Source organism: Acanthamoeba castellanii (assembly GCF_000313135.1).
Source record: "Acanthamoeba castellanii str. Neff unplaced genomic scaffold scf7180000084645, whole genome shotgun sequence".
Lineage (NCBI taxonomy): Eukaryota > Discosea > Longamoebia > Acanthamoebidae > Acanthamoeba > Acanthamoeba castellanii.
The window spans coordinates 97,224-107,857 of NW_004457313.1; the positions used below are offsets into that span (position 1 = coordinate 97,224).

Sequence of the window (10,634 nt, forward strand, 5' to 3'; positions counted from 1 at the left end):
AGGACGTGGTGCCCGGTGCCACGTCAGCCCTACTCTTGCGACTTGGAGAGGACGTACTGGCGGGCCTTCTCGCGCACGTGGCCGACCGATTCCTTGGTGCCGTGCTCCTTCTCGAACTTGAGGTAGCGCTCGAAGAAGTAGCGCATCTTCTTGGACGACAGCTGGAGGGTGGTCACCTTCTCGAACAGGTTGCGGATGGCCCCGTGGTCGCCCAGGGCGAGCTCCATGTCGATGTAGATGCCCCAGATGTCGACTCGCTTGGGGTAGTTGCTCAGAATGCCCTCGAAGATCGTCCTTCCTCGCTCCGGCGATCCGTGCTTGAACTCCATCTGCGCCATCTTCGAGATCACGCCAATGTCTGCGTTGCCACACCACCACCGCCATCATCGCTGTCGATGTCAGCATATGACAAGACACTATGACATTTGATTATGACGAGGACACACAAGAAGACGGGACACGTACGCTTCTTCTTGGGGAGCACCTGGAGGGCACGCTCGAGGACCTTGCGAGCGCCCTCGATGGAGTGGAGGTTCTTGAGGTGGAACTGCGAGTAGCGGAGCCAGATCTGCCAGCTGTGCTTGAACTTCTTGGTCATCGCCTTGTAGAGCTCTTCGGCCAGCTGTTGTCGAGCAACACAAAACAAGAGATCACCATTCGTTAGACAGCGTGATCATCGAGGACACCACACACACACAACACGCACACAACGCACGCGCACCTTGTACTGTTCGCTGCGCTCGTAGATGCCGACGAGCTGGAGGTTGACGGTCTTGGGGTCGTTGTAGGTGAGGGCGCGCTGGAAGACCTGCATGAGCGACTCGTTGGAGCCGTGCTTGTTCTCCAGGTTCATCAGGGCGACCCACACGTTGAGCTTCTCCTGCTCCTCGCGGAAGTTGATCCGCTTGAGCGCCCGCTCGGCGATCTCCCTGGCCCTGTCGATCTCCGCAATAGACAGCTGTTCGCGCAGAAGAAGAAGAATTAGACCGAAGCACCGCGCAGAGATGAGATGGCTCTGTTGTGGAAGTGGTGGTGGTCGAAGTGTACCTGGAAGGCCATGTACTTGATCCACAGGAAGGAGGAGTTGGGGGAGGCGAGGAGCAGCTTCTCGTAGTCGTCGGCCGTCTTGGGGAGGGCCTCGGCCAGGAGCTCCTCCTCCTTGGCCGCGAGCTCCTCCTCTTCGGCAGCCTGCTGCGCCTTCTTGGCGCGCTTCTTCTTGCCCTTCTTTTCCTCGAGCTCGATCTCCTCCTCGTTCTCCTTGGCCTCGTCGTCGTCCGCCGCCTTGGCGCTCCTCTTCCTCTTCTTGGACTCGATGGGCTCCGCCTTGGTTGGCGTGGCATCGCCCCAGTCGAACCCAACCGGCGCCAGGCCCTCGACCTTCATCTCGTCGCCATCTTCCTCCTCTTCCTCGTCCTCCTCGGCCTCCTCGGCCTCAGAGTCGCTCTTGGACACGACAAGAAGGTTCTCTTCGTCTTCGTCGTCGCTGTCCTGCAGCATGCTGTCCGCGGAGTCGTCGAGCTGCTTCTTGGCCTTCTTGCTCTTGCGCTGCTTCTTGGGCTTGGCGGTCTCCTCGTCGCTCGAGTCGATGTCGCCCTCGAAGTGGGACGGCTTGAGCGAGACCTCGAAGCGCTGTCGCTCCGGATCGATCTTGATCACCAGCGCCTTCACGGCGTCGCCTTCCTTGTAGTACTTGGCCGGGTGGTCGACGAAGTCGTCGGACAGCTCCGAGATGCGGCACATGCCGATCAGCTTGCTGCGCTTGATCTGCACCAGCAGGTTCTTCTCCTTGACGCTCTGGATCGTGGCCTTGACCTTCATTCCCTCCTTGAGGTCACCGAATGCGAGCTTCTTCGAGCCCCGCGTGCCCAGTGTCAGCTCGATCTTGGCTTCGTTCTCTGCATTTCAGAGAGAGAGACGCGAAGGTGAGCAAAAGGGAAAAGAAAAGAGAAATGAGAAATGAGAAATGATGACGCACTCTTCCTCTTGCCGATGGACTTGACCTTGGCCTCGACCAGCTTGCCCACGGGGAAGGCCACGCCGATCTTCTTGACGGGCGACTGGCCGAGCTCGCGTCGCGTGATACGGGCGCTGAGCGACCTGTTGAGCGCCACAAAGACCGCGCTAGTGGAGGTCTCCGTGACGTAGCCACGGACCATCTTGCCCACGGCGAGGTCGGCAACCGACTCGATCTCGGGGAATGCGAGTTGCTGCAGCCGTTGACCAACGTCACACAAATGAAAGGTTAGCCCCCTTTGATGCGATCAAGCGAGAGCGTAGAAATACGGACCTCCTTGGGCACTTGCAGGTTGTTGACGCGAGAGGGACGGAGGGACAGATCGACCTTGTTGCCCTTGGCACCCAGGACGTAGCACTCTCTGACGTCGCCTTCCTTGAGGTCTGCAAGCGGGTTCTCGGTGTAGTCGTCGGCGATGTCGGTGATGAACACGCGTCCGTAGGTGTGGGGCGAGAGCTGCATGTTGACACCGACGCCCGGCAGGATCTTGGAGATGCGGCCCAGAACGACGGTTCCCGGCTTGATCTCGGTGCCCTTCTGTAGTGAGTGCGTGGGTGGTGATGTCAAGACTCCCTTCACTACACACATAGAGAGAGAGAGAGAACAACGTTGATGGGCGTACGTTGGGAACGAGCGTCAAATCGAGGGCCTTCTTCTGTGTGTCCACGTGCTTGACGTAGCACGTAACGGCGGTTCCAACCGCGTACTTCTCTGTGGGGGGGGGGCGTAGAGCAAATTCAAAGAGTGAGTGAATGTAAGTGGACAGCGACGCGCTCGTGGCCGGGCGGGTGCAGGACACGAACCGGAAAGGTCACGAATGTCCTTGGCGCTGTCGGACATGTCCAAGATGAAGACGCGTCCCTTCAGGATGCAGGTGACGGACACCCACACGCCGTCAGGGGTCACTCTGTCCACAACGCCCAGCAGTTTTTCACCCTGAGTGAAAACAAACACCCCACCGAATTGAGGTCAGTGCACGGTCCGACGGTGCCAAGAAGAGCGCTTCCGAAGGGCGTACCACGCTGAGAGTCTCGAGCGTCCTGCGCGGGGCGGCTTGGCCCTCGCCGAGGGCGAGATCCGCCGGACGGAGGCTGAGATCCACGGAGCGGGAGGTGACCGGGTTCTGGTGCGAGATGGGCAGCAGCCTGTGCTTGGCCCTCAGCACGACGTCCAGCACCTTGCCCTCGATGTGGTCCCCGATCTACGCCAAAAACACCCAGCCCCGAATGTTTGAGCTCAACGACGTTCTATTGCTGAGCATGAAGGGCGAACGCACCGTGTACTTTAGCAGAGGGTTGGCGTGACCGTTCAGCTGGGAGATGTCATCAGCAATCTCCGTAATGTGGACGCGGCCTGAGATCAGCGGAGGGAAATGAACATTAGCGATGCATGTTCATTCGCGCCAGTGGCGAAGAGAGAGAGAGAGAGAGACAAAAGGGCACCTCGGATGTGCGAGCCCAGGGAGACGTTGAGCTGGGTGGGCAGAACGGAGGTGATCTTGGCCTTGACAATGTTGCCGGCCTTCAAGTCGGTGACGTCGATGGCGGCTGGAAGAGGGGGAAAGCACTGTTCAGTTAGCACACGCGATGTCGTTGATGTTTGGAAAAGGAGGCTTGAGAGCAGCAACGCACGATTCTTCTTCTTCTTGTCCTCCTCCTTCTCGATCTTGGACAGCAGCAACAGCATACGGCTGTTGGGCGTCGAGGGAATCTGCGCGAGGACGGAGTGGGTCAGGAGAGGTTTGATTGATGGGTGGATGGATGGATGGATGGGCGGAACGGTAAACGCACCTCCTTGACGATGGCCTTGCACTTCTCGTGGATGATGAACTTGGAGAAGGGGTCGGTGTGCTGAGTGTTGCAGTCCTTGGTGGCGACGTAGCCGACGTGGACGCCCGGCTTGGTCGACGGAACGGAGACGACGAGGTAGGAGCCCTTGATCAGCTCCACCCTGCTCTCCACCTCATCGCCCACCTTGAGCCCCTCGGCCTCGTTGCTGCCCTTGGACTTGCGCTTGGCGGTCTTCTTCGCGGGCTGCGAGCTGGCAGGGAGCGCGGCGCTGATCAGCTCCGGCTGGAGCGACACGTCGATGATGTAGCGCTGCTTGTCGATGTCCAGCACCACGGCCTTGACCTTGGCCCCCTCGGTCAGCTCCTCGTTGTCTTCCTACAATCGATCGAGCGGGAAGGAATGAGTGAGAACATGAATCGCAAGGTGCTGCTGAGCAAAGAGGAAAGCGGGGTGGTTGGAGAGGTAAGCACGTACGGGAATCTGGTCCTTGACGGCGAAACCGGTGACGTTGGGGTCGGCAAAGGTGAGCACGGCACCAAAGTCCTTGAGGATCTTGATGGTGGCCTCGACGGACGAGCCGATCTCAAAGGCCGACCAGTTCACCTTCGGCTTGGGCGCGGCACCCTCGGGCTTGGAGCTGGCGATGGCCTCCTCCTCCTTGAAGTAGGACTGGAGGAAGGAGATCGAGGTGTTGGGGCCGCACTGCGAGGGCTTCAGGGTGAGGCTGAGCTTATCGCCCGTGCTGTCGACGACGCGCGCCCGGACCGTCTGGCCCACGGTGAAGCGCGTCTTGAGGTCGTCGAGCGGGCCGTCCACCAGGTTCGTCACGTAGGCGAGACCGGCGATGGAGTTCGCGAACTCGACGAAGCAACCAAAGGTCTCAATACCGCGAATTATTCCCTGTGTTTGGAATGCCAACAATGTGAGCCACTGCCTTATAGTGTTCGCACGCAAGTGGCGCGGAGGCAGCACGTACGGTCGAGAGCGTGCCGCTCGTGAAGTCCTCCCTGGCTTGAAGGAGTTGGCCGGACTTGGCGGCTTCGATGAGGCTGGGCTTGCACGAGAGGGTGATCCTCTTCTGCGCTTCGTTCTTGCTCCACACGAGCATCTCCTTCAGCACCGACCCCTTCGAGAGGGTGGCCCTGATCGCTTCGCAGTGACCGACATGGTCGGAGAGGTGCGGGTTGGGAAGAACGCCGGCGATTCCGCCGCTCAGCTCAACACGGACAGCGCCGTCCACCAGGTACTTGACCGTGCCGCTGACCATCTGTAGTCGTTCGTTCGTCACAAACGTTAAAACGCGAACGCGATCACGCCGAGCCGAGGGAAGGATTCATCGACGTACGCTTCCGACTTTGAGCTCGTTCCAGTTGTAAGCCTCATTCTCGAGAACCTCCTGCTTTTGCTTTTTCTGTGCATGCGCATGGATCGGGGAGTGAGCGACTGCCAGCACTCGAGTGAGTGTGACGGCGAATGGTACCAAAAAGGAGAGCGAGATTCGCTTCTTCTGGGCGTCGCACGTGAGGACGTGGCACTTGACGACCTGGCCGGCCGTGTAGACCTTCTCGGGGTTGTCCACAAAGTTGTTGCTCAGCTGGCTCAGCCCGACCAGACCCGTGACGCCGTTGAAGAAAGTGACGAACACGCCGTATTCCTAAAAACGCAGGTTAGCTAAGTTGGCCATGTGCAACGAGGGAGGAGAGCACGAACCTTGACCGACGAGATGTAGCCGTGCGACTGCACGCCGGGCTCGGCGTCCTCGAACGAAGTGATCACCGGCAGGTCAGAGGAGACGAGCGACTTCTTGCAGGTCACGATCACCCTGCCGGCGACCGGGTCCACGGAGAGTGCCTGCACGCACGTAGCATCGAGAGAGAGAACGCATCGCTTAGACGTGGTCCCGGTGAAGGATGTGAGAAGTGAGGTCATTCATACCTTGCACTTGATCGTATCACCAATCTTGAAGTGGGCAGCAGGGTTCTGTAGCTGGGTGATGTCGGACATCTGGGACGAGGGGCAGAAGGCCCTGATGGACTTGGTGAGAGAAATCACCATGCCCTTGGGCACCAGCTCCAGTATGGTTCCCTGCGGCGAACGAAACGACAGCGTTTGGTGAGACTCACTTGTCCCGTTGTTGATTCACAATGGCGCGTGGGTGACTTTTTCTCAGCGGAATGCGTACCTTCAGCTTCTTGCCGATGGGGATGTCCTCGCGGCGCAGGAAGGCGAGGTCGAGGATCGACTGCTTCATGGCAACGGTGACCACACCCTCCAAGGGGTCGCGGCTCACCACACGGCAGACGACCTCTCGCCCCATACGATACTTCTTCAGGTTCTCTTCGGACTCGTCCGAAACCAGCGTCGCCTGCCAAGAGGTAAAGGTTTCGGGTCAGCGCCTCGCTAATGCCTCGCCGAGGGGGAAAAGAAAGGCGATGTAACATACGGGAACGAAGGCCGCTTGGGCGGGCTCTGTGGGAAGCTCGAGGAACAGGCCGTTGCGCTTGTCCACCATGGTGACCTTGGCCGCCTCGAAACGCTGGCCGATGTGCACAGCCTCGGGGAATTCGTAGGCCTGGTACTTGACGATGTGCGGAAGCAAGCTGAACGAGGCCATCTTGTTCTCGTAGTCGACGTGCACGATGCGGCCCAGCACCTGAGGCGGTGATTGCGAGCAATGTTAGATGATCGCGAGCGCGTGCACACGGGAGCGCTCAACACGGGGACAAACCTTCTTGCCCTCGGGGTAATTCGCGCTCAGCTTGGACAGCGGACAGCCAAGGTGCTGGCTGCTCACAGTACCACCGAAGTAGCCCAGGAACTGAAGGAAGAGGCCTTGCTTGTAGACCTTCTTGACCTGCATGTTCCAACAAGCGAGACTACGGTTAGCCGCAATGCCGGGTGGTAGCCGAATGGCGCTTGCAACAGTACCTGAGCGTTGATGAGCATGCCGGCCTTGAGCGTCTGAATGGTGAAGACGTTGTTGTCCTTGGTAACAGCCGTGCTGAATTTGTCCGGGTCGTAGTGAACTGTGACAGTGTTGTTCTCCCGCTTGACCGAATCCACCACGCAAGCCACGGGCTGGCCGACAACGAACTGAGCAGTCTGAGATTCCTCGTCTAATAAGAAGCAAAAGAAGTGACGGTCAGCATGGCCATGCTGGAAGGGAGAGCACAATATAGCCAAGGCCTTGTATATACCCTCAGTCATCTCAGCGGTGTCCTTCACCAAGAAGCCCGTAAATTCGTTCGTTCCAAAGGAGATGATGTAACCGTGATCCTCCACGCTCTTCACACTTCCGTGGATGGCCTTGGTGAGGGAGAGAAGAAGGTGCCAGTCAGTACACGGCGTAACACATTCGGTTGTAACACCGGCTAGGTGGCAATACCATGCCGGGCGTGATGTTGCCGATGGCCAGATTCTGGTTGAGAAGAGAGGGACGGAGAGAGAGGACGACGTTCTTCTTGTTGCCCTTCTCGCGTTCCTCCAGAGCCTTGATCACACACGGAACGAGCTGGCCCGGCTTGAAGAAGGCAGACATCTTGGGCAACACGTCATCCTGAGAAGAGGCCACGTGCATCGCGTACATACGACGTACGTCTGTGAGTGCATCGTTGTGTAATTACCAGATCGGGGGAATAAGGGGGACTGTACCTCGTCGTCGACTTTGCTGGCCAAGAGCTCGCTGAGTGTGTCGGTCACTTCGGTGATGGGCACAACGCCAGTCAGCCCGCTTGGCAAGGTGAGGTGCATCTTGAAGTCCTTGACCTTGGTAACCGCACCGAGCAGCGACGTGCCGGGGGCCAAGCTCTGCGGCGTAACACGAAGTGGTGTGGCGTGAGATGAAGTGCATCTTAAAAATAATAAGCAGCAGGCTTGGTCGGCCCATAGGCTCGTGCGGCAACTCATGTGCGCGTATGAGCGACCTTCCGGCCGCTCACGCCGACCACACGGTTGGTAATGGTTTCAGCTCCGGGTGTGGTGTTTATGGTATAGGGAACTTCAACGATGATTGTCGAGCCGCAACGCGGTGCTGTAGATGGTGGGATCGGAGAAGGCACCTTGAATCGGAGAGGTTCGATGAATTTGGGAAAATTGAACGCCGTCACGGAGCTGGCAAGACCTTCGCCGTCCTTCGGCTTGTCATCATCTTCGTCATCTTCCGCCGGCTTGCGCTTCTTTCGTGTGTCCTTCTTGGCGGGGCTCTTGGCACCCTTCTTGCCCTTGCTCGATTTAATCTCGAACAGGAAATCGGAATCGGCCTGTTTGTGAATTTTTCTCACCTCAAGAGGCGTGACGGCACTTCCACCACCTCGCGGCAGATCCTCGTCCTCCATCTTCCTCTTCTTTGTGGCCACAGCAGTCTGGCGCTTCGACATTCTTGTGAGATGTGCGCACAAAATCGGATCCGTTGCAGAATGAAGAAATCTGGGGTATCGCTCCGGCCGCTACACTCTCCACCTGTCTCCGTCCACGTCCAAAACAACGTCCGCACAGAAGAAGCCAAGAATCGCAACGTTCTTTTCATTCCTTTCATATTTCAGCAATTTCGAACCGCCGCGTGGGCCATTGGCTCTGCATTACATTCGTACGCCGTTAGCCGAAACGAGACTTTCGCGCTGCGCAACGAGACAAAATAGCCCAGCGTCCAGAGAGTTGATTTCGCAGACGACCGCGGCGTTGAATCGAATTGATTACATTGCTGCGTGAAAGAGAACAGGAAAGACCGCGAGTCAGCTATTATTTTATAATCAAAGATGGCCATGCAAAACGTCAAGTGCGTCGTCGTCGGTACGTTGAATCCTTCATTCATCAACCTATCCTCTTGCCGTCCTTTCGGAGGTTTTAGATTAGAAGATAAGAGAAGACAATGTGAATGGGCCTTTCATTTACACCCTTACTTCTCATCACCAGGTGACGGCGCTGTCGGTAAGACCTCGCTTCTTATCTCTTACACTGAGAACAGATTCCCCGTCGACTACGTGCCCACGGTTCGTCCCCAACCGCCACCCTCTTGTCTTAATCAAAATTCTTACTCTTGTCATTGCTGGGCAGGTGTTCGACAACTTCACGACCGGTGTCGAGGTTGATGGAAAGCTCATCAACTTTGCTCTCTGGGATACTGGTAAGCTTCCTTCCCCTTCAATTTTATTGATCGGGGGGGGGCTCCTCAATGCCCGGCAACGTTGGATAGTGGGCTCACGCACATGTCTCTCCAGCTGGTCAGGAGGAGTACGCACGACTGAGGGCGCTGAGCTACCCTGAGACTGATGTGTTCCTTCTCTGCTTCTCCGTCGTGTCCCCGGCAAGCTTCGACAACATCAAGACCAAGTGGTACCCCGAGATCAGCCACCACTGCCCAGGCGCCAAATGCATCCTCGTGGGCACCAAGATCGATTTGAGGGAAGACAAGGCTACGATGGAAAGCCTCAAGGGAGAGAAGGCGCCAACACCCGACATGGGCAAGAAGATGGCGGAGGACATCGGCGCGGAGGCCTATTTCGAGTGCTCGGCGCTTACGCAGGAGGGATTGAAGAGGGTGTTCGAGGAGGCCATCAGAGCAGTCATTGGCAGACCCGACAAGCCATCCGGACCCGCCAAGCCCAAGAAGGAGAAGAAGTGCCTCCTGTTCTAGAGCGTACCTCTCCTCTTCCCTTCTTTCTTCACTGCAAGGCAACTTCATCTCGCCGATTCGATTCCCGGACATCACAACGCCTCTCCTCGCCATTCTCTCTGCCTCCTCTTCTCCTCATATTCCTGTAAGATACACTCGATGATGATGTTACAACTATCCCCATGAGGGTTGTGGCAAATGTTTGTTTATTTCCTCCTCATCAACTCTTTGCCTTCCCCGTTGCTTTCTTTTCTTTTTTACTCTTTTTATAAATATTTTTATAAGATGGAGCGGCCAGAAGATGCAGCACCCGCAGGTGGGGCCGTTGAAGTAGAAGCATCAACAGATGAAAGCAAGGAAGAGACGGCACCTCGTGCAACAACCACAGAGGATGCGCCGGCGACAGAGGCGGCGAGAGAGGAGGGCTGGGTGTACCTGGACGACACGGGAGCCGAGCGAGGACCCTTCACATTGCAGGAGATGCTGACGTGGTGGAACTGCAGCCTGCTGCGGGCCGATCTCCAGGTCAAGCGGCAGTCGGAGGAACAATTCACAGATCTTTCAGCTCGGCCTGAATTTAATCCACAACTCTACTACGAGACCTACTACGCCCAGTACTACTACGGGCAGCAACCGCAGCAAGACAACTCCAACTATTACAATGCTGCCCAAGGAGTTGCTGCCACAGGTGCTGCTGCCGCCCCTGCCGTAGCATCCACAACTGCCGCGGCGGTGGGCGACCCCGACAAAGAGCTGGCGGCTCGACTGATGGCCGAGGACGCGGGCTACAGCCAAGTGGGCACCTTCAACGCACGCACGGGCAGGTAGGCAACCCAGCAGGCTCGGGGTCCGCCTGGCGCACACTAAGCCGTCGTGTTGTGCGTGTGCGTGTGCGTGATCAGGTTCCAGGCCAAGCGCAAGGGATATGACGACCCGGCAGGACGACAGATCGCGCACTACTTCGACGAACAGCAGTGGCAGCAGCAGTGCACGATACCCAAGAAGGTGAAGCTGTCGAAGAAGGCTGTGAAGCAGTTCAAGGAGAAGAAGAAGAACAAGAAGAAGGTCCCCGACTACTTGCTCGGCGACTAACATGTAACGCAACAACGCACTTCCATTTTGTAAAGAGACCACACGTAACATGATGAAGTTGATGGTCCTTATTGGGAGGGGGAATGGCCTGTTGTGTGACGAGAGCCTCACTCGATGCACACGAAAC

At 57.5% G+C, this 10,634-nt stretch overlaps 3 protein-coding genes across 3 annotated transcripts; 2 read left to right on the top strand and 1 right to left on the bottom strand.

Annotated features, from left to right (window-relative positions):
* Nucleotides 1-29: 29 nt before the first annotated feature.
* ACA1_091380 (S1 RNA binding domain containing protein) lies at nucleotides 30-8,138 on the bottom strand (the record flags this gene model as incomplete). Its single annotated transcript, XM_004334593.1, has 27 exons — nucleotides 30-358; nucleotides 466-622; nucleotides 722-958; nucleotides 1,048-1,895; nucleotides 1,976-2,207; nucleotides 2,288-2,587; nucleotides 2,637-2,725; nucleotides 2,818-2,950; nucleotides 3,033-3,215; nucleotides 3,291-3,367; nucleotides 3,457-3,561; nucleotides 3,646-3,724; nucleotides 3,805-4,179; nucleotides 4,279-4,704; nucleotides 4,781-5,071; nucleotides 5,150-5,215; nucleotides 5,285-5,458; nucleotides 5,515-5,655; nucleotides 5,740-5,889; nucleotides 5,987-6,169; nucleotides 6,248-6,457; nucleotides 6,533-6,658; nucleotides 6,733-6,920; nucleotides 7,002-7,110; nucleotides 7,190-7,360; nucleotides 7,456-7,611; nucleotides 7,863-8,138. 27 exons carry the CDS (start codon nucleotides 8,136-8,138, stop codon nucleotides 30-32), a joined length of 5,811 nt encoding a protein of 1,936 aa, XP_004334641.1.
* Nucleotides 8,139-8,558: 420 nt separating this feature from the next.
* Nucleotides 8,559-9,436, top strand: ACA1_091390 (Ras family GTPase; the record flags this gene model as incomplete). Its single annotated transcript, XM_004334594.1, has 4 exons — nucleotides 8,559-8,592; nucleotides 8,716-8,792; nucleotides 8,857-8,926; nucleotides 9,021-9,436. 4 exons carry the CDS (start codon nucleotides 8,559-8,561, stop codon nucleotides 9,434-9,436), a joined length of 597 nt encoding a protein of 198 aa, XP_004334642.1.
* Nucleotides 9,437-9,895: 459 nt separating this feature from the next.
* Nucleotides 9,896-10,507, top strand: ACA1_091400 (uncharacterized protein; the record flags this gene model as incomplete). Its single annotated transcript, XM_004334595.1, has 4 exons — nucleotides 9,896-9,903; nucleotides 9,953-10,029; nucleotides 10,104-10,239; nucleotides 10,318-10,507. The coding sequence occupies 4 exons, from the start codon at nucleotides 9,896-9,898 to the stop codon at nucleotides 10,505-10,507; spliced, it is 411 nt and encodes a 136-aa protein (XP_004334643.1).
* Between the last annotated feature and the right edge of the window lie 127 nt (nucleotides 10,508-10,634).